The 24998-nt window shown below is 41.4% G+C and overlaps 1 protein-coding gene across 1 annotated transcript in view; it reads right to left on the reverse strand.

The window, feature by feature from the left end:
- The window catches only part of LOC139764898 (putative polypeptide N-acetylgalactosaminyltransferase 9), a 466120-nt gene that overhangs the window by 134314 nt on the left and 306808 nt on the right, over positions 1-24998 (reverse strand). The window contains exon 10 of the mRNA XM_071691965.1: positions 1336-1476. Within this exon, the coding sequence (XP_071548066.1) occupies positions 1336-1476 (141 nt within the window). The remainder of the gene's footprint in view (positions 1-1335; positions 1477-24998) is intronic.

Here is a 24998-nt window from a genome sequence, read left to right on the forward strand (position 1 = left end):
AACTACTCTCATCACCAATATGCAAGATATTAAAAACTGCCCTATGTCACATTGATTCATGTCAACTAGAATTAGCTACACATTAACACTCCACAACTGAAAAAACATCTACTGCTTTAACAGGTGGTGTATATCCAACACAATACAAAGGACTCTCTCAGGTATCAAACCACAAAGCTCAAACCCTGAACAGCACAATGATAACATCCCATCATCCCTATGTACTGAAAGGCTGAGAGGTATGTCATAAATGAATAAAGTCAGGATACCATACACTAACCCTTTTGGTACTATGGATGTCAATCTATTGTTATAGAGCAGGGTGCTAGAATGTAAAGAGATGGACTGGGATCATAGGTAGTAAGTGAATTTTAATAAAGGTAACTGTAAAGTTTTACATATTGGTAGCAAAAATGAAAAGGCAAGCTACAGTATGAATTCAATAGAACTGCAAAAGGTAAACGAGGAAAAGGTTTGGGAATAATAACTCTGGTGACCTAAAACCAAGTACGTAATGCACAGAAGCAGTGAAAAAGGGAACAAAATTCTTGGCTTCATAGGGAGAGCCTTCAAATTTAAGTACAAGAAAACTAACGTAACTCTGTATAAGTCATTGGTTCATCCCCATCATGAATATCATAATCAGTTTTGGTTACCCTTCCTAAAAAATGACAGAAAGAATGGAGAGAGTAAAGCATCGAATTTTGAAGATTATTCCCAGGCTGAGAATTAAATCCTACAAGGGCAGATTAAATGACTAGAATCAATTTGGCTTCAAAAAGAAAAGGTTAAGAGTGAATTGATAAAAGCATTCAAAGTTATCAAAGGATTTGGTAAGCTTGAAAAATGAAGTTATTTCAAACTTAATTCATCTGATTTCAAAGTAGTAATGTAACATATTAACTCATGGGCAAATGTTTAACCTTAAATAAGGTGAAATATTTTTCTTCAATGGGATTGTTAACATATTGAACAATCCAGCAGTCAAACTGGTTGAAAACAGTACCATAGATATGTTTAATGATAGACTTAATAAACATTTCACTTCAAGTCCATGGCTTACATTATTTGCGCCTCCTCAGTCACAATGACAATTTGCAGGTTATTCTCTTTGAATTAACTGTATGCTTTCCAACCTTCATCACACTAATCTGTGAATTTCTGATATCTTTCACTATCACAAACAGCCTCTAAAGTACCTAGTGGTCTGTTGCTCTTTGAATTCCTTTTATATCCCTTTGTTAGCCAGCCAAAGATGACAACCCAAACACAAGAATTGTCACTGGAGCTACCTAGAAGACTCGATAACATGTTACTGATCACAGTGGCACTTGCAAGCCTTTTCTAGAGTCTTAACATATCTTTGGTACCCAATGCCAAACCCACACTGCCCATGCTTAGGACTAGCAAGCCTTTTCCAGGGTCTCATTGCATCCATGGTGTTCACCGGCACACCTACACTGCCCATACTTGGGACTGGCAAAATTCAGCAAATAATGAGTTTTTCTAAACTAGGAATGCTTTTCACTCAATTTATAAGAAAAAATATTGGTTCAGATAGCTTTGTTGTACACTTAGAATTGGCCTATTGGTAAATAATATTTTTCCTAATCTGGAAAAGGTCATCTTGAATCATCAAAAATATAATGGTTTCTACATTTTATGAAAATTTTTCATAAAACACTTACTGTTTTTTGTGCTAGGGTGTAAGATCATATAACTTAATGAAAGTCTGTTACTGAAGAAATATTTCTTCACACAAATATTTATTTGTATTATTTATTATACTTTGTTGCTGTCTCCCGCATTAGCGAGATAGCGCAAGGAAACAGATGAAAGGACAGCCCAACCCACCCACATACACATGTATATAAATACATGTCCACGCACGCACATATACATACCTATACATCTCAACATATACACATATACATATACACTCAGACATATACATATATACACATGTACATAATTCATACTGTCGGCCCTTATTCATTCCCGTCGCCACCCCGCCACACATGAAATGAAAACCCCCTCCCCCAAATGTGTGCGAGGTAGCGCTAGAAAAAGACAACAAAGGCCACATTCGTTCACACTCAGTCTCTAGCTGTCATGTATAATGCCACGAAACCACAGCTCCCTTTCCACATCCAGGCCCCACAGAACTTTCCACAGTTTACCCCAGACACTTCACATGACCTGGTTCAATCCATTGACAGCACATCGACCCCGGTATACCACATCGTTCCAATTCACTCTATTCCTTGCACGCCTTTCGTCCTCCTGCATGTTCAGGCCCCGAATGCTCAAAATCTTTTTCACTCCATCTTTCCACCTCCAATTTGGTCTCCCACTTCTCGTCCCCTCCACCTCTGAAACATACATCCTCTGTCAATCTTTCCTTACTCATTCTCTCCATGTAACCAAACTATTTCAAAACACCCTCTTCTGCTCTCTCAACCACACTCTTTTTATTACCACACACCTCTCTTACCCTTTCATTACTTAATCAAACCACCTCACACCACATATTGTCCTCAAACATCTCATTTCTAACACATCCACCCTCCTCCGCACAACTCTATCTATAGCCCATGCCTTGCAACCATAAAACATTGTTGGCACCACTATTCCTTCAAACATACCCATTTTTGTTTTCCGAGATAACGTTCTCGACTTCCACACATTTTTCAACACTCCCAGAACTTTCGCCCCCTCCCCCACCCTATGATTCACTTCCACTTCCATGGTTCCATCAGCTGCCAAATCCACTCCCAGATATCTAAAACACCACTTCTTCCAGTTTTTCTCCATTCAAACCTCTCAATTGACTTTTCTCTCAACCCAACTGTACCTAATAACCTTGCTCTTATTCACATTTACTCTCAGCTTTCTTCTTTCACACACTTTACTAAACTCAAGTCACCAGCTCCCGCAGTTTCTCACCCGAATCAGCCACCAGCGCTGTATCATCAGCAATCAACTGACTCACTTCCCATGCTCTCTCATCCACACCAGACTGCATACTTGCCCAACTTTCCAAAACTCTTGCATTCATCTCCCTAACAACCCCATCCATAAACAAATTAAACAACCATGGAGACATCATGCACCCCTGCCACAAACCAACATTCACTGAGAACCAATCACTTTCCTCTCTTCCTACACATGCACATGCCTTACATCCTCGATAAAAACTTTTCACTGCTTCTAACAACTTGCCTCCCACACCATATATTCTTAATACCTTCCACAGAGCAACTCTATCAACTCTATCATATGCCTTCTCCAGATCCATGAATGCTACATACAAATCCATCTGCTTTTCTAAGTATTTCTCACATACATTCTTCAAAGCAAATACCTGATCCACACATCCTCTACCACTTCTGAAACCACACTGCTCTTCCCCAATCTGATGCTCTGTACATGCCTTCACCCTCTCAATCAATACCCTCCCATATAATTTCCCAAGAATACTCAACAAACTTATACCTCTGTAATTTGAGCACTCACTTTTATCCCCTTTGCCTTTGTACAATGGCACTATGCAAGCATTCCGCCAATCCTCAGGCACCTCACCATGAGTCATACATATACTGAATATCCTTACCAACCAGTCAACAACACAGTCACTCCCCTTTTAAATAAATTCCACTGCAATACCATCCAAACCCGCTGCCTTGCCGGCTTTCATTTTCCACAAAGCTTTCACTAACTCTTCTCTGTTTACCAAATCATTCTCCCTGACCCTCTCACTTCGCACATCACTGCAACCAAAACACCCTACAACTGTAACTCTATCATCTAACTGTAACTCCATCATCTAACACATTCAAATAAACCTTCAGAATACTCACTCCATCTCCTTTTCATATCACCACTACTTGTTATTACCTCCCCATTAGCCCCCTTCACAGATGTTCCCATTTGTTCTCTTGTCTTATGCACTTTATTTACCTCCTTCCAAAACTTCTTTCTATTCTCCCTAAAATTTAATGATACTATCTCACCCCAACTCTCATTTGCCCTCTTTTTCACCTCTTGCACCTTTCTCTTGACCTCCTGCCTCTTTCTTTTGTACATCTCCCACTCATTTGCATTATCTCCCAGCAAAAATAGCCCAAATGCCTCTCTCTTCTCCTTCACTAATAATCTTACTTCTTCATCCCACCACTCACTACCCTTTCTAATCTGCCCACCTCCCATGCTTCTCATGCCACAAGCATCTTTTGTGCAAGCCATCACTGCTTCCCTAAATACATCCCACTCCTCCCCCACTCCCCTTATGTCTTCTGTTCTCACCTTTTTCCATTCTGTACTCAGTCTTTCCTGGTACATCCTCATACAAGTCTCCTTCCCAAGCTCACTTACTCTCACCACTCTCTTCACTCCAACATTCTCTCTTCTTTTCTGAAAACCTCTACAAATCTTCACCTTCGCCTCCACAAGATAATGATCAGACATGCCTCCAGTGGCACCTCTCAGCACATTAACATATATTCATATTCATATATATCTATATTCATTTAATTATCATACTTTGTCGCTGTCTCCTACGTTAGCGAGGTAGCGCCAGGAAACAAATGAAAGAATGGCCAAAACCCACCCTCATACACATGTATATACATACATGTCCCCACATGCACATATACATACCTATACATCTCAATGTATACCTATATACACATACAGACATATATATATATTTTTCTTTTTTTTTTTTTTGCTATGTCGCTGTCTCCCGCGTTTGCGAGGTAGCGCAAGGAAACAGACGAAAGAAATGGCCCAACCCACCCCCATACACATGTATATACATACACGTCCACACACGCAAATATACATACCTACACAGCTTTCCATGGTTTACCCCAGACGCTTCACATGCCCTGATTCAATCCACTGACAGCACGTCAACCCCGGTATACCACATCGATCCAATTCACTCTATTCCTTGCCCTCCTTTCACCCTCCTGCGTGTTCAGGCCCCGATCACACAAAATCTTTTTCACTCCATCTTTCTACCTCCAATTTGGTCTCCCACTTCTCCTCGTTCCCTCCACCTCCGACACATATATCCTCTTGGTCAATCTTTCCTCACTCATTCTCTCCATGTGCCCAAACCATTTTAAAACACCCTCTTCTGCTCTCTCAACCACGCTATTTTTTATTTCCACACATCTCTCTTACCCTTACGTTACTTACTCGATCAAACCACCTCACACCACACATTGTCCTCAAACATCTCATCTCCAGCACATCCATCCTCCTGTGCACAACTCTATCCATAGCCCACGCCTCACAACCATACAACATTGTTGGAACCACTATTCCTTCAAACATACCCATTTTTGCTTTCCGAGATAATGTTCTCGACTTCCACATATTCTTCAAGGCTACCAGAATTTTCGCCCCCTCCCCCACCCTATGATCCACTTCCGCTTCCATGGTTCCATCCGCTGCCAGATCCACTCCCAGATATCTAAAACACTTTACTTCCTCCAGTTTTTCTCCATTCAAACTTACCTCCCAATTGACTTGACCCTCAACCCTACTGTACCTAATAACCTTGCTCTTATTCACATTTACTCTTAACTTTCTTCTTCCACACACTTTACCAAACTCAGTCACCAGCTTCTGCAGTTTCTCACATGAATCAGCCACCAGCGCTGTATCATCAGCGAACAACAACTGACTCACTTCCCAAGCTCTCTCATCCCCAACAGACTTCATACTTGCCCCTCTTTCCAAAACTCTTGCATTCACCTCCCTAACAACCCCATCCATAAACAAATTAAACAACCATGGAGACATCACACACCCCTGCCGCAAACCTACATTCACTGAGAACCAATCACTTTCCTCTCTTCCTACACGTACACATGCCTTACATCCTCGATAAAAAATTTTCACTGCTTCTAACAACTTGCCTCCCACACCATATATTCTTAATACCTTCCACAGAGCATCTCTATCAACTCTATCATATGCCTTCTCCAGATCCATAAATGCTACATACAAATCCATCTGCTTTTCTAAGTATTTCTCTCATACATTCTTCAAAGCAAACACCTGATCCACACATCCTCTACCACTTCTGAAACCACACCGCTCTTCCCCAATCTGATGCTCTGTACATGCCTTCACCCTCTCAATCAATACCCTCCCATATAATTTACCAGGAATACTCAACAAACTTATATCTCTGTAATTTGAGCACTCACTCTTATCCCCTTTGCCTTTGTACAATGGCACTTGCAAGCCTTTTCTAGAGTCTTAACATATCTTTGGTACCAATGCCAAACCACACTGCCCATGCTTAGGACTAGCAAGCCTTTTCCAGGGGTCTCATTGCATCCATGGTGTTCACGGCACACCTACACTGCCCATAATTTGGGACTGGCAAAATTCAGCAAATAATGAGTTTTTCTAAACTAGGAATGCTTTCACTCAATTTATAAGAAAAAATATTGTTTCAGATAGCTTTGTTTGTACACTTAGAATTGGCCTATTGGTAAATAATATTTTTTCCTAATCTGGAAAAGTCCATCTTGAATCATCAAAAATATAATGGTTTCTACATTTTATGAAAATTTTTCATAAAACACTTACTGTTTTTTGTGCTAGGGTGTAAGATCATATAACTTAATGAAAGTCTGTTACTGAAGAAATATTTCTTCACACAAATATTTATTTGTATTATTTATTATACTTTGTTGCTGTCTCCCGCATTAGCGAGATAGCGCAAGGAAACAGACGAAAGAAATGGCCAAAACCCACCCTCATACACATGTATATAAATACATGTCCACGCACGCACATATACATACCTATACATCTCAATGTATACCTATATACACATACAGACATATATATATATTTTTCTTTTTTTTTTTTTTGCTATGTCGCTGTCTCCCGCGTTTGCGAGGTTAGCGCAAGGAAACAGACGAAAGAAATGGCCAACCCACCCCATACACATGTATATACATACACGTCCACACACGCAAATATACATACTACACAGCTTTCCATGGTTTACCCAGACGCTTCACATGCACCTGATTCAATCCACTGACAGCACGTCAACCCCGGTATACCACATCGTTCCAATTCACTCTATTCCTTGCCCTCCTTTCCCCTCCTGCGTGTGTTCAGGCCCCGATCACACAAAATCTTTTTCACTCCATCTTTCTACCTCCAATTTGGTCTCCCACTTCTCCTCGTTCCCTCCACCTCCGACACATATATCCTCTTGGTCAATCTTTCCTCACTCATTCTCTCCATGTGCCCAAACCATTTTAAAACACCCTCTTCTGCTCTCTCAACCACGCTATTTTTTATTTCCACACATCTCTCTTACCCTTACGTTACTTACTCGATCAAACCACCTCACACCACACATTGTCCTCAAACATCTCATCTCCAGCACATCCATCCTCCTGTGCACAACTCTATCCATAGCCCACGCCTCACAACCATACAACATTGTTGGAACCACTATTCCTTCAAACATACCCATTTTTGCTTTCCGAGATAATGTTCTCGACTTCCACATATTCTTCAAGGCTACCAGAATTTTCGCCCCCTCCCCCACCCTATGATCCACTTCCGCTTCCATGGTTCCATCCGCTGCCAGATCCACTCCCAGATATCTAAAACACTTTACTTCCTCCAGTTTTTCTCCATTCAAACTTACCTCCCAATTGACTTGACCCTCAACCCTACTGTACCTAATAACCTTGCTCTTATTCACATTTACTCTTAACTTTCTTCTTCCACACACTTTACCAAACTCAGTCACCAGCTTCTGCAGTTTCTCACATGAATCAGCCACCAGCGCTGTATCATCAGCGAACAACAACTGACTCACTTCCCAAGCTCTCTCATCCCCAACAGACTTCATACTTGCCCCTCTTTCCAAAACTCTTGCATTCACCTCCCTAACAACCCCATCCATAAACAAATTAAACAACCATGGAGACATCACACACCCCTGCCGCAAACCTACATTCACTGAGAACCAATCACTTTCCTCTCTTCCTACACGTACACATGCCTTACATCCTCGATAAAAAATTTTCACTGCTTCTAACAACTTGCCTCCCACACCATATATTCTTAATACCTTCCACAGAGCATCTCTATCAACTCTATCATATGCCTTCTCCAGATCCATAAATGCTACATACAAATCCATCTGCTTTTCTAAGTATTTCTCTCATACATTCTTCAAAGCAAACACCTGATCCACACATCCTCTACCACTTCTGAAACCACACCGCTCTTCCCCAATCTGATGCTCTGTACATGCCTTCACCCTCTCAATCAATACCCTCCCATATAATTTACCAGGAATACTCAACAAACTTATATCTCTGTAATTTGAGCACTCACTCTTATCCCCTTTGCCTTTGTACAATGGCACTATGCACGCATTCCGCCAATCCTCAGGCACCTCACCATGAGTCATACATACATTAAATAACCTTACCAACCAGTCAATAATACAGTCACCCCCTTTTTTTTATAAATTCCACTGCAATACCATCCAAACCTGCTGCCTTGCCGGCTTTCATCTTCCGCAAAGCTTTTACTACCTCTTCTCTGTTTACCAAATCATTTTACCAAATCATGTGTGGATCAGGTGTTTGCTTTGAAGAATGTATGTGAGAAATACTTAGAAAAGCAAATGGATTTGTATGTTGCATTTATGGATCTGGAGAAGGCATATGATAGAGTTGATAGAGATGCTCTGTGGAAGGTATTAAGAATATATGGTGTGGGAGGCAAGTTGTTAGAAGCAGTGAAAAGTTTTTATCGAGGATGTAAGGCATACATATATACACATGTATATAATTCATACTGTCTGCCCTTATTTATTCCCGTCGCCACCCCGCTACACATGAAATGACAACCTCCTCCCCCCGCATGTGTGCGAGGTAGCACTAGGAAAAGACAACAAAGGCCACATTCTTTCACACCCAGTCTCTAACTGTCATGTATAATGCACCAAAACCACATTCAGGCCCCACAGAACTTTCCATGGTTTACCCCACACGCTTCACATTCCCTGGTTCAATCCATTGACAGCACATCAACCCCGGTATACCACATCGTTCCAATTCACTCTATTCCTTGCACGCCTTTCACCCTCCTGTATGTTCAGGCCCTGATCACTCAAAATCTTTTTCACTCCATCTTTCCACCTCCAATTTGGTCTCCCACTTCTTCTCGTTCCCTCCACCTCTAACACATATATTCTCTTTGTCAATCTTTCCTCACTCTATCTCTCCAGATGACCAAACCATTCCAAAACACCCTCTTCTGCTCTCTCAAACACACTCTTTTTATTACCACACATCTCTCTTACCCTTTCATTACTTCCTTGATCAAACCACCTCACACCACATATTGTCCTCAAACATCTCATTTTCAGCACATCCACCCTCCTCTGCACAACTCCTCTCTTAGACACAGGTACAATATCTGCTCCCTTCCACTTCACTGGGTGTGATCCTTTTACCATAGATTATGAACAATTCAAGTGGACTGTCAAATGCTTCTGCACACTTTTTGAGAAAATATGTAAGATTCAAAATGTATGAAAAAATGTGAACAAGTGGACTGTGAGGATTAATGTACCTGATCAAACCAATGTAAATGGAAAGAGTAAAAATTGGCATGTATATCACATAATAATGGGAGAAGGAATTAGCCTACATGTGGTGAGGACAGAATGTACTAAAAGTGTATGGATATAATTTTTAAAGGATGATATTCATGTTTATATACAACATACATCCTAACTAAAGATTTTACCGATATGCACATCTGTTTTTGCAAATAATGTATTAACAGTGTACAACAGCATTCCCAGTATGGAGAGTATCAATGACTAAATATTTACCGATTTTTCTTAAACACTTCTGTATTATTGTCCAACATCTATGCTAGGAAAAAGCATATGTTTATATGGTGATGATCTATCACGATTAAGGCGAGTGTTAGTGGAAACATGCATATATTATTCAGCTTTAAGAATTCTTGCCTTATTTGGAATTTAAATTTTTATGTATTGTACACAGAACATGCTTAATCAATCAATGAGGTACAAATCAGTTACTGTGTGCACTAGTGGCTGCAATGACAAATTTATTGTACTTTATTCACAATGGAACTATTGCTTTACTTTCTATAATTTCATGAAGAAATTGTCAATCACAGGGGAAAAAATGATTAAGTGGGGGCATGGTGAGCTTAAATCTGCCACCACTTTTCATTACAGGTTGATCATCCCTAATCCAGAAATCCAAAATCTGAAATGCTCCAAAATCCAAAAATATTCATTGTATTAATGGTATTTCATATCTTTTTTACTGTTAAGTACTAATGCGTGAATAAGTGTAAAAAAATTATTGCTTATCAATAGCACATAAATTCAGTCAGGAATGAAAGTAATGCCAAACAACCACAGACTGTCCCTAAGGGCAGCTGAGGTTGTGACACCTTAGCTTTCTGATGGTTCAGTGTTACACAAACTGTTTCATGCACAAAATTATTAAGAATATTATATAAGTTACCTTCAGGCTATGTGTATAAGATGTACATGACACAAAAATGAATTTTGTGCTTAGATTTGGGTTCCATCCCAAGATATCATTATGTATATACAAATATTCCAAAATAAAAAAATCCAAAACCTGAAACATTTCTGGTCCCTGGCATTTTGGATAAGGGATACTCAACCTTTTCCTGCTTTAAGTGATTTGGAGATATGTGATTATTCATCTTTTTCCACAGAAAAAGATCTGCTGAAGTAACCTAAATAGGTGAATATCTCTAAAGAGACTTCATCACATGTTAATGAAAAAACTAATGTTCTTACATGAAAGACTACTTACCAACGGGTGTCAACCTACAGCATCAAGGATTGGACTCTCAAATCTAAAAGCTGTCGACTAAGCCCCACCTTAACATGGAATAGTTAAGAACACTAACAGTCTGCTGGCAATATTAGAATTGCATTCAAGTTCATGAACAAGGGGTTATTTAGCAAGCTATTCATGTTCTACATATGACCAAAACTAGAATATGCTTCCTTATGCTTCCTAAGTTTCAACACAAAGAACTAATGGAGAACATCTACAGTAGGGCAACAAAGATGGTGCAGAAGTTAAAATGAAAGACTAGAAGCCTTCTATTTACAAACTTTGAAAGACAGAAGACTATGGGGTTACCGATCATAACCTTTTAACTGTCAAACCAGAATGATGATGCAAACGGTAAAGTTTCTCATAAGATGTTGGGATAAAACAACCAGGGGACACACTTTGATATTAAGTAAAGATTTGTAAAAAAAAAAGATGTAAAGAACTTTTAGAGTACAAGACTGATGTATAAATGCATTAGGCTAAATGAAGATATAGTAAATGTGAAAAGCATACAAGTTTAAGAAAATGTATGACTGTACAGAAAGTTCCTGCAATGGGGCTCCAAAAGTGTGAAGATCCCTTCCCATGCAGTAATAATAGGTAATCACACCAGTATGGAAAGGCTTTTGCCAGGGATACGACCTTAAGGGGGTTCCCAGAGGGAAAGGGTATCAGAGACAGATAGATAGAAAGTAACAGTGGCAGAATATAGACAGATAGATTGAAAGATATAGTGGCAGAATATCAAAAATCACCTGGGGGGTGATATTTCACCTTTAGTATCCACTTACACTCAGGTAATAACATTTACAATATTCTCTGCCAATGTACATTCTTTGATTCGTGGTTATATAAGTCACAATAACATTGGTAACAATATGGGTTCAAGGCATCTTGTATTTGAACTCGATACTGGTGTGAGAGAGAATCCTGAGCTAGGATTGTGACAAAGCATGTACTAGCTTGGATAGTCTGTCCACCAGAGGCTGAGGCCTAGTTTGTCTGTCTACCAGTAGATGAGGCTTAGCTGGTCTATCTACCAGTGGCTGAGGCCTTGCAAATCTGTCTACCAGTTGCTCAGGCTTAGCTGGTCTGTCTACCACTGTCTATTTCCCAGTGAATGATGTCCAGCCTGTGTGTCCACCAGTGGCTGTAGCATAGCTAGTTCCCTATTAGTGCCTGAGGACTAGCTAGTCTATTTACTAGCAGCTATAACCACTCTCTATCACTACCCATACTATCAGTTACCATACATAAATCCCACCAGTAAAGATGAATACATACAGTGCTGATCATGGGTGACGGAAACATAGAGCATGTCATGAAAGGAGGGTACAAGTTATGGGTGAATGGAATGTGTGGGTAAAAATATACTGGTTATGTCAGAAGTCATGGAATGGGAGTGTGTCATCATTGAAGAGATATAATGGCATGCCAGGGATCATGAGATGGGTCATAGGCAAGGTACACTGTGTCAGAAATGAGAGGAGGCATATGGGAGTGGGCCAAGAGTGAAGCAAGAGCACAACTGATATGGACACAGAAATAAAGGAAATTCACGTACATGGCTGGAAAAGGAATAAAGGTGTCTTTGGGTAGTACTTAGATTAAGATGATCACAGGATTGACAGATTTCAAATAAAAAAATCTGTCAAAAATGAGAGTTAATAAGAAAATACAGGAAATCATAGCAGATGGCTGTATATTCATTTCTTTTTAGAGAATGAATGACATGACATGACATGACTGGGAAAAGCATGCCAAAATTGTGAGTATAAAAGCAAAATACATTAGGGATTAATTTGAGCTCAGGTGCTTGCAGACTTGGCTTTTGAAAACAGAAATGTTACAAATAGAAATGTAACAAGATGAGAGCTAATGTCGTGGAAGGCTTACAATTCCACTCTAGGCAAGAAAGAGGTAGAGGAGGAGCTTCCCAAGGTATGTGAGCTGTGCTCCATATCAAGGCAAATAAAACCTTCACAGATGTGGAACAGCTGCTCAGAAGAAAGATAATATTACGGCATCTATACAATCTTATAAAGCCTTTCGTGATCAAATACTGCAATGTTTAAAATGTGGGGTTTCAAGGAAAGAATGCTTTTTGCTCATGTAACCGTGGGACTGACCTGAAGTGCTTTGAAATCCAACAGCATGATACAAGTGAGATTAACAGAGAGATATAGTTAGAAATTCTGTTTTTGCATTGATGAATTTAACCAGGCTGCTGGTTAAATATGAGAGGACATATATTCAGAGAAAAAAAGTACTGGAGTGTGAGTGAGAAGGAAAGTTAAAGTATGTAGAGTGGAAGCAATGGCATAAGTGATCAGGGTTTGAGAAGAAACAATTATCATTCATGGAGACTAGAAAAAGTGTAGATAATACTACAGAATTATGAGGGACAACACTGCTGAAGGTGTAAGAGGGAGATATCCTCTACCAAAATGGAATGACTGTAAAAAAATATACTACAAAAGAGAACAAGAAAAACAAAGGAAGGAATTTAAGCAAGGTATGACGAATTGCATTGTCAGTGTTCTGGAACAAAAGATTCATCAAACCCCTCAGAGAAGAGGACCATAGGTGGGTTACCTTGGAGAGAAGGTCAGAGACCTTACACTGTATTAAAGAAGGAAATGAGATTCTATATGTTTATGAAACTGAGGGTTAAAGACAGTTTTGAAGAAGTGATAGCAGATATGAAAGCAATGGGGCAACAAATAGTTAGATAGTTCAGAATGAAGTCTTCTTTCATAGGAACAAGCTAGACCATGGTATATTTCCAAGATAAAAAAATTAGGGTTTTTAGACAGACAAAATGGGCAGGAAAGTACTGGAGTTACCTCAGTGGCAAATTCCTTTGGAACATGTTAAGGTTTCCTCTACATCTAATGGGCTCAGTTTATCTATAACTGGTAGAGAACTCTGAGACCTTGCATAAGGAAAATATGAGAGGGCATTAGTTTCATAAAGACAAAACAGAAAGAAAGGATGAAGCATACAATGGTATGTGTATTCCACATCTATGTTTGTACAGGGGTACTTTTAGTTCCCAGCACTGATCATGACAACCTACCTTACCAACCATTCGTACTACCTAAAGGTATCAAACGATCAAGCCATACCAACGACAGAGACCTATAACAACTGCAAACATGACCTTAACCATACATCTATAACGGTCAGAAATATAATCAAGGCTCACCAGAACACCCACCCTCATCATCCGATCAACCAACCACACAAAGGCAAGTCAAACCAGATAAACCCTTCAGGACATCCGCAGACATCATTTAACCAAAACAGACATGGAAAAAATCAAGATCTACAGACTGGACTAAATCACATGTAAAGAAAGCCAGCCTAAAAACAGCTAATTCAATCAAGACTATCCAGTGCAGGACTACTGATAATCTAAGTAAATCAACTTATCAAAACCAATCAGCCATCACTGAAAACTAACAGTATGAAGAACTCATTTGAGGAAAGCATCTCCTCCTAAGTCTCTCCTATACTCTTGCAATAATTTCCATTTTCTCTAGCAATCAAGGGGAACACTAACTTTATCTTGCTAACTCCAAAGCCAGTAGACACTCAAATATGGAGAACAGTCATTCTAGACTACAAACACCTGCAAAAGTAATGATGTTAGAGCAGAGGCCGGGGGGAGAGAGAGAAAAACAAAATAACTGTATGCTGTCTGAACAAACTGGTGATACAGGAGACTACTCATGCTAAAGTAAAGTAACAGTGGAGATGAGCACGTGTAAAAAGAGGTGATAAATAGTTCCATCAAAGCTGAGATAGGGTAACTGAGGAGATAAGTGGACTCTACTGACATAAAGAAATGCTGATGACATCACTGGTAAAACTCGGTTAAAGATAAGGCGAGTAATCCCTCCTGTAAGTGATAAGAACTCTCGGTATCATATTACAAAACCTCAGTGTAATCAACATCCATTTTATTTTGTCATACTTGATCACCTTTTCCTAGGTTAGCGAGAAGAGCGTCAGGAAAAGACAAAGAAAGGCTGCATTCGCTTGTAGCCATTTTCTAGCTGTCATGCACAATGCATTAAAACCATAGCCAGGCCCTATAGACCTTTCCATGAGGAAACCATGGAAATGTCTGTGGGGCCTGGCTGTGGACAGGAGGCTGTGGTTTCGGTGCATTTCACATAACAGCCAGGGAATGGATGCGAGCAAATGTGACCACTCGACCTCACTAACACAGGAAACGAAAATCAAGTATGAAAAAAAAAAGTTGATACATTTCATTCAGGTAATTCAATATGATTCTCAGATTTCTTATCACTTCAGAAAGGATTCCTCACCTAAGTTGTGGCCAGGCACTTTGCCAGTGGTCACCAGATTTTTTACATTGGTTGAATCTACTTATCTCCTCAGTTACTTTAACCTCAGCTTTGAAATGGTTTTACAATAGGTATTCGCTGATGATACAGCGCTGGTGGCTGATTTGGGGGAGAAACTGCAGAAGCTGGTGACTGAGTTTGGTAAAGTGTGTGAAAGAAGATGTGAATAAGTGTAAGGTTATTAGGTACAGTAAGGTTAAGGGACAAGTCAATTGGGAGGTAAGTTTGAATGGAGAAAAACTGGAGGAAGTGAAGTGCTTTAGATATCTGGCAGTGAATCTGGCAGCGGATGGAATCATGGAACCGGAAGTGGATCATAGGGTGGGGGAGGGGGTGAAAATTCTGGGAGCCTTGAAGAATGTGTGGAAGTCGAGAACATTATCTCGGAAAGCAAAAATGGGTATGTTTGAAGGAATAGTGGTTCCAACAATGTTGTATGGTTGCGAGGCGTGGGCTATGGATAGAGTGGTGCGCAGGAGGATGGATGTGCTGGAAATGAGATGTTTGAGGACAATGTGTGGTGTGAGGTGGTTTGATCGAGTAAGTAACGTAAGGGTAAGAGAGATGTGTGGAAATAAAAAGAGCATGGTTGAGAGAGCAGAAGAGGGTGTTTTGAAATGGTTTGGGCACATGGAGAGAATGAGTGAGGAAAGATTGACCAAGAGGATATATGTGTCGGAGGTGGAGGGAACGAGGAGAAGAGGGAGACCAAATTGGAGGTGGAAAGATGGAGTGAAAAAGATTTTGTGTGATCGGGGCCTGAACATGCAGGAGGGTGAAAGGAGGGCAAGGAATAGAGTGAATTGGAGTGATGTGACATACCGGGGTTGACGTGCTGTCAGTGGATTGAATCAGGGCATGTGAAGCGTCTGGGGTAAACCATGGAAAGCTGGGCAGGTATGTATATTTGCGTGTGTGGACGTATGTATATATATGTGTATGGGGGTGGGTTGGGCCATTTCTTTCGTCTGTTTCCTTGCGCTACCTCGCAAACGCGGGAGACAGCGACAAAGCAAAAAAAAAAAATATATATATATATTTTTATTTATTTATTTTGCTTTGTCGCTGTCTCCCGCATTTGCGAGGTAGCGCAAGGAAACAGACGAAAGAAATGGCCTAACCCACCCACATACACATGTATATACATACACGTCCACACAAGCAAGTATACATACCCATACATCTCAATGTACACATATATATACACACAGACACATACATATATACACATGCACACAATTCAAACTGTCTGCCTTTATTCATTCCCATCACCACCTCGCCACACATGGAATAACAACCCCCTCCCCCCTCATGTGTGCCAGGTAGCGCTAAGAAAAGACAACAAAGGCCCCATTCGTTCACACTCAGTCTCCAGCTGTCATGCAATAATGCCCAAAACCACAGCTCCCTTTCCACATCCAGGCCCCACACAACTTTCCATGGTTTACCCCAGACGCTTCACATGCCCTGATTCAATCCATTGACAGAACGTCGACCCCGGTATACCACATCGATCCAATTCACTCTGTTCCTTGCCCGCCTTTCACCCTCCTGAATGTTCAGGCCCCGATCACTCAAAATCTTTTTCACTCCATCTTTCCACCTCCAATTTGGTCTCCCACTTCTCCTCGTTCCCTCCACCTCCGACACATATATCCTCTTGGTCAGTCTTTCCTCACTCATTCTCTCCATGTGCCCAAACCATTTCAAAACACCCTCTTCTGCTCTCTCAACCATGCTCTTTTTATTTCCACACATCTCTCTTACCTTTACATTACTTACTCGATCAAACCACCTCACATCACATATCATCCTCAAACATCTCATTTCCAGCACATCCACACTCCTGCGCACAACTCTATTTATAGCCCAAGCCTCGCAACCATACAACATTGTTGGAACCACTATTCCTTCAAACACAGCCATTTTTGCTTTCGGAGATAATGTTCTCGACTTCCACACACTCTTCAAGGATCCCAGGATTTTCTGCCCCTTCCCCACCCTATGATTCACTTCCGCTTCCATGGTTCAATCCGCTGCCAGATCCACTCCCAGGTATCTAAAACACTTTACTTCCTCCAGTTTTTCTCCATTTAAACTTATCTCCCAATTACTTGACCCTCAACCCTACTGTACCTAATAACCTTGCTCTTATTCACATTTATTCTCAACTTTCTTCTTTCACACACTTTACCAAACTCAGTCACCAGCTTCTGCAGTTTCTCACATGAACCAGCCACCAGCGCTGTATCATCAGCGAACAACAACTGACTCACTTCCCAAGCTCTCTCATCCCCAACAGACTTCATTCTTGCCCCTCTTTCAAAAACTCTTGCATTCACCTCCCTAACAACCAGATCCATAAACAAATTAAACAACCATGGAGACATCACACACCCCTGCTGCAAACCTACATTCACTGAGAACCAATCAATTTCCTCTCTTCCTACACGTACACGTGCCTTACATCCTCGATAAAAACTTTTCACTGCTTCTAACAACTTGCCTCCTACACCATATATTCTTAGTACCTTCCACAGAGCATCTCTATCAACTCTATCATATGCCTTCTCCAGATCCATAAATGCTACCTACAAATCTATTTGCTTTTCTATTTATTTATTTATATTTATTTTGCTTTGTCGCTGTCTCCCGCGTTTGCGAGGTAGCACAAGGAAACAGATGAAATAATGGCCCAACCCACCCACATACACATGTATATACATACGCATCCACACACGCAAATATACATACCTATACATCTCAATGTACACATATATATACACACACAGACATATACATATATACACATGCACACAATTCACACTGTCTGCCTTTATTCACTCCCATCGCCACCTCGCCACACATGGAATACCATCCCCCTCCCCCCTCATGTGTGCGAGGTAGCGCTAGGAAAAGACAACAAAGGCCCCATTCGTTCACACTCAGTCTCTAGCTGTCATGCAATAATGCCCGAAACCACAGCTCCCTTTCCACATCCAGGCCCCACACAACTTTCCATGGTTTACCCCAGACGCTTCACATGACCTGATTCAATCCACTGACAGCACGTCAACTCCGGTATACCACATCGATCCAATTCACTCTATTACTTGCCCGCCTTTCACCCTCCTGCATGTTCAGGCCCTGATCACTCAAAATCTTTTTCACTCCATCTTTCCACCTCCAATTTGGTCTCCCACTTCTCCTCGTTCCCTCCACCTCTGACACATATATCCTCTTGGTCAATCTTTCCTCACTCATTCTCTCCATGTGCCCAAACCATTTCAAAACACCCTCTTCTGCTCTCTCAACCACGCTCTTTTTATTTCCACACATCTCTCTTACCCTTACATTACTTATTCGATCAAACCACCTCACACCACACATTGCCCTCAAACATCTCATTTCCAGCACATCCACCCTCCTGCACACAACTCTATCCACAGCCCACGCCTCGCAACCATACAACATTGTTGGAACCACTATTCCTTCAAACATACCCATTTTTGCTTTCCGAGATAATGTTCTCAACTTCCACACATTCTTCAAGGCTCCCAGGACTTTCGCCCCCTCCCCCACCCTATGATTCACTTCCGCTTCCATGGTTCCATCCGCTGCCAGATCCACTCCCAGATATCTAAAACACTTTACTTCCTCCAGTTTTTCTCCATTCAAACTTACCTCCCAATTGACTTGACCCTCAACCCTACTGTACCTAATAACTTTGATTTTATTCACATTTATCCCTGGGGATAGGGGAGAAAGAATACTTCCCACGTATTCCCTGCGTGTCGTAGAAGGCGACTAACAGGAAGGGAGCGCGGGGGGCTCCCCCCAAGGAAGGAACAGAGAAGGGGGCCGGGTGAGGATATTCCCTCAGAGGCCCAGTCCTCTGTTCTTAACGCTACCTCGCTGAGGCAGGAAATGGCGAATAGTATGAAAGAAAGATAATATATATATATATATATATATATATATATATATATATATATATATATATATATATATATATACATATATATATATTTTTTTTGCCGCTGTCTCCCGCGTTTGCGAGGTAGCGCAAGGAAACAGACGAAAGAAATGGCCCAACCCACCCCCATACACATGTATATACATACGTCCACACACGCAAATATACATACCTACACAGCTTTCCATGGTTTACCCCAGACGCTTCACATGCCCTGATTCAATCCACTGACAGCACATCAACCCCGGTATACCACATCGCTCCAATTCACTCTATTCCTTGCCCTCCTTTCACCCTCCTGCATGTTCAGGCCCCGAATACACAAAATCTTCTTCACTCCATCTTTCCACCTCCAATTTGGTCTCCCTCTTCTCCTCGTTCCCTCCACCTCCGACACATATATCCTCTTGGTCAATCTTTCCTCACTCATTCTCTCCATGTGCCCAAACCATTTCAAAACACCCTCTTCTGCTCTCTCAACCACGCTCTTTTTATTTCCACACATCTCTCTTACCCTTACGTTACTTACTCGATCAAACCACCTCACACCACACATTGTCCTTAAACATCTCATTTCCAGCACATCCATCCTCCTGCGCACAACTCTATCCATAGCCCACGCCTCGCAACCATACAACATTGTTGGAACCACTATTCCTTCAAACATACCCATTTTTGCTTTCCGAGATAATGTTCTCGACTTCCACACATTCTTCAAGGCTCCCAGAATTTTCGCCCCATCCCCCACCCTATGATCCACTTCCGCTTCCATGGTTCCATCCGCTGCCAGATCCACTCCCAGATATCTAAAACACTTCACTTCCTCCAGTTTTTCTCCATTCAAACTCACCTCCCAATTGACTTGACCCTCAACCCTACTGTACCTAATAACCTTGCTCTTATTCACATTTACTCTTAACTTTCTTCTTTCACACACTTTACCAAACTCAGTCACCAGCTTCTGCAGTTTCTCACATGAATCAGCCACCAGCGCTGTAGCATCAGCGAACAACAACTGACTCACTTCCCAAGCTCTCTCATCCCCAACAGACTTCATACTTGCCCCTATTTCCAAAACTCTTGCATTCACCTCCCTAACAACCCCATCCATAAACAAATTAAACAACCATGGAGACATCACACACCCCTGCCGCAAACCTACATTCACTGAGAACCAATCACTTTCCTCTCTTCCTACACGTACACATGCCTTACATCCTCGATAAAACCTTTTCACTGCTTCTAACAACTTGCCTCCCACACCATATATTCTTAATACCTTCCACAGAGCATCTCTATCAACTCTATCATATGCCTTCTCCAGATCCATAAATGCTACATACAAATCCATTTGCTTTTCTAAGTATTTCTCACATACATTCTTCAAAGCAAACACCTGATCCACACATCCTCTACCACTTCTGAAACCACACTGCTCTTCCCCAATCTGATGCTCTGTACATGCCTTCACCCTCTCAATCAATACCCTCCCATATAATTTACCAGGAATACTCAACAAACTTATACCTCTGTAATTTGAGCACTTACTCTTATCCCCTTTGCCTTTGTACAATGGCACTATGCACGCATTCCGCCAATCCTCAGGCACCTCACCGTGAGTCATACATACATTAAATAACCTTACCAACCAGTCAACAATACAGTCACCCCCTTTTTTATTAAATTCCACTGCAATACCATCCAAACCTGCTGCCTTGCCGGCTTTCATCTTCCGCAAAGCTTTTACTACCTCTTCTCTGTTTACCAAATCATTTTCCCTAACCCTCTCACTTTGCACACCACCTCGACCAAAACACCCTATATCTGCCACTCTATCATCAAACACATTCAACAAACCTTCAAAATACTCACTCCATCTCCTTCTCACATCAGTACTTGTTATCACCTCCCCATTTGCGCCCTTCACTGAAGTTCCCATTTGCTCCCTTGTCTTACGCACTTTATTTACCTCCTTCCAGAACATCTTTTTATTCTCCCTAAAATTTAATGATACTCTCTCACCCCAACTCTCATATATATTTTTTTTTTTTATTATACTTTGTTGCTGTCTCCCGCGTTTGCGAGGTAGCGCAAGGAAACAGACGAAAGAAATGGCCCAACCCCCCTCATACACATGTATATACATACGTCTACACACGCAAATATACATACCTACACAGCTTTCCATGGTTTACCCCAGACGCTTCACATGCCTTGATTCAATCCACTGACAGCACGTCAACCCCGGTATACCACATCGCTCCAATTCACTCTATTCCTTGCCCTCCTTTCACCCTCCTGCATGTTCAGGCCCCGATCACACAAAATCTTTTTCACTCCATCTTTCCACCTCCAATTTGGTCTCCCTCTTCTCCTCGTTCCCTCCACCTCCGACACATATATCCTCTTGGTCAATCTTTCCTCACTCATTCTCTCCATGTGCCCAAACCACTTCAAAACACCCTTTTCTGCTCTCTCACCCACGCTCTTTTTATTTCCACACATCTCTCTTACCCTTACGTTACTCACTCGATCAAACCACCTCACACCACACATTGTCCTCAAACATCTCATTTCCAGCACATCCATCCTCCTGCGCACAACTCTATCCATAGCCCACGCCTCGCAACCATACAACATTGTTGGAACAACTATTCCTTCAAACATACCCATTTTTGCTTTCCGAGATAATGTTCTCGACTTCCACACATTCTTCAAGGCCCCCAGAATTTTCGCCCCCTCCCCCACCCTATGATCCACTTCCGCTTCCATGGTTCCATCCGCTGCCAGATCCACTCCCAGATATCTAAAACACTTCACTTCCTCCAGTTTTTCTCCATTCAAACTCACCTCCCAATTGACTTGACCCTCAACCCTACTGTACCTAATAACCTTGCTCTTATTCACATTTACTCTTAACTTTCTTCTTCCACACACTTTACCAAACTCAGTCACCAGCTTCTGCAGTTTCTCACATGAATCAGCCACCAGCGCTGTAGCATCAGCGAACAACAACTGACTCACTTCCCAAGCTCTCTCATCCCCAACAGACTTCATACTTGCCCCTATTTCCAAAACTCTTGCATTCACCTCCCTAACAACCCCATCCATAAACAAATTAAACAACCATGGAGACATCACACACCCCTGCCGCAAACCTACATTCACTGAGAACCAATCACTTTCCTCTCTTCCTACACGTACACATGCCTTACATCCTCGATAAAACCTTTTCACTGCTTCTAACAACTTGCCTCCCACACCATATATTCTTAATACCTTCCACAGAGCATCTCTATCAACTCTATCATATGCCTTCTCCAGATCCATAAATGCTACATACAAATCCATTTGCTTTTCTAAGTATTTCTCACATACATTCTTCAAAGCAAACACCTGATCCACACATCCTCTACCACTTCTGAAACCACACTGCTCTTCCCCAATCTGATGCTCTGTACATGCCTTCACCCTCTCAATCAATACCCTCCCATATAATTTACCAGGAATACTCAACAAACTTATACCTCTGTAATTTGAGCACTCACTCTTATCCCCTTTGCCTTTGTACAATGGCACTATGCAAGCATTCCGCCAATCCTCAGGCACCTCACCATGAGTCATACATACATTAAATAACCTTACCAACCAGTCAACAATACAGTCACCCCCTTTTTTAATAAATTCCACTGCAATACCATCCAAACCTGCTGCCTTGCCGGCTTTCATCTTCCGCAAAGCTTTCACTACCTCTTCTCTGTTTACCAAATCATTTTCCCTAACCCTCTCACTTTGCACACCACCTCGACCAAAACACCCTATATCTGCCACTCTATCATCATACACATTCAACAAACCTTCAAAATACTCACTCCATCTCCTTCTCACATCACCACTACTTGTTATCACCTCCCCATTTGCGCCCTTCACTGAAGTTCCCATTTGCTCCCTTGTCTTACACACTTTATTTACCTCCTTCCAGAACATCTTTTTATTCTCCCTAAAATTTAATGATACTCTCTCACCCCAACTCTCATTTGCCCTTTTTTTCACCTCTTGCACCTTTCTCTTGACCTCCTGTCTCTTTCTTTTATACATCTCCCACTCAATTGCATTTTTTCCCTGCAAAAATCGTCCAAATGCCTCTCTCTTCTCTTTCACTAATACTCTTACTTCTTCATCCCACCACTCACTACCCTTTCTAATCAACCCACCTCCCACTCTTCTCATGCCACAAGCATCTTTTGCGCAATCCATCACTGATTCCCTAAATACATCCCATTCCTCCCCCACTCCCCTTACTTCCATTGTTCTCACCTTTTTCCATTCTGTACTCAGTCTCTCCTGGTACTTCCTCACACAGGTCTCCTTCCCAAGCTCACTTACTCTCACCACCCTCTTCACCCCAACATTCACTCTTCTTTTCTGAAAACTCATACAAATCTTCACCTTAGCCTCCACAAGATAATGATCAGACATCCCTCCAGTTGCACCTCTCAGCACATTAACATCTAAAAGTCTCTCTTTCGCACGCCTGTCAATTAACACGTAATCCAATAACGCTCTCTGGCCATCTCTCCTACTTACATAAGTATACTTTTGTATATCTTGCTTTTTAAACCAGGTATTCCCAATCATCAGTCCTTTTTCAGCACATAAATCTACAAGCTCTTCACCATTTCCATTTACTACACTGAACACCTCATGTATACCAATTATTCCCTCAACTGCCACATTACTCACCTTTGCATTCAAATCACCCATCACTATAACCCGGTCTCGTGCATCAAAACCACTAACACACTCATTCAGCTGCTCCCAAAACACTTGCCTCTCATGATCTTTCTTCTCATGCCCAGGTGCATATGCACCAATAATCACCCACCTCTCTCCATCAACTTTCAGTTTTACCCATATTAATCAAGAATTTACTTTCTTACATTCTATCACATACTCCCACAACTCCTGTTTCAGGAGTATTGCTACTCCTTCCCTTGCTCTTGTCCTCTCACTAACCCCTGACTTTACTCCCCAGACATTTCCAAACCACTCTTCCCCTTTACCCTTGAGCTTCGTTTCACTCAGAGCCAAAACATCCAGGTTCCTTTCCTCAAACATACTACCTATCTCTCCTTTTTTCACATCTTGGTTACATCCACACACATTTAGGCACCCCACTCTGAGCCTTCGAGGAGGATGAGCACTCCCCGCGTGACTCCTTCTTCTGTTTCCCATTTTAGAAAGTTAATACAAGGAGGGGAGGATTTCTGGCCCCCTGCTCCCGTCCCCTCTAGTCGCTTTCTACGACACGCGAGGAATATGTGGGAAGTATTCTTTCACCCTATCCCCAGGGATAATATACATATACATATGTATATGTATATACATATGTATATGTATATGTATATGTATATGGAACATATGAGGCCTTAAAGGTTCGATACCCACCACGTCCAAAGATCGATTCACAGACCCCTTGTTCGTAGATCGAGCTACGGGGGTAAAGTAGAGGCCCCGGAAGCCAGCGTATTCGTAAGGTAACGAGAGAGAGAGAACCCTGACTTCCCTCACTTTTCAATAGTACTGTATTTTTTCTGATAAGACAGAAACTTCTTTGAAAAATAACAAATTGGAAAATCAACCTTCTCCTGCATTAAGACTCCATCAACCCCAAAATCACTCACATCTATATACAATTTAAATGATCTATCATAA

The sequence above is a fragment of the Panulirus ornatus genome, chromosome 4 (genome assembly GCF_036320965.1).
Source record: "Panulirus ornatus isolate Po-2019 chromosome 4, ASM3632096v1, whole genome shotgun sequence".
In the NCBI taxonomy this organism is placed as follows: domain Eukaryota; kingdom Metazoa; phylum Arthropoda; class Malacostraca; order Decapoda; family Palinuridae; genus Panulirus; species Panulirus ornatus.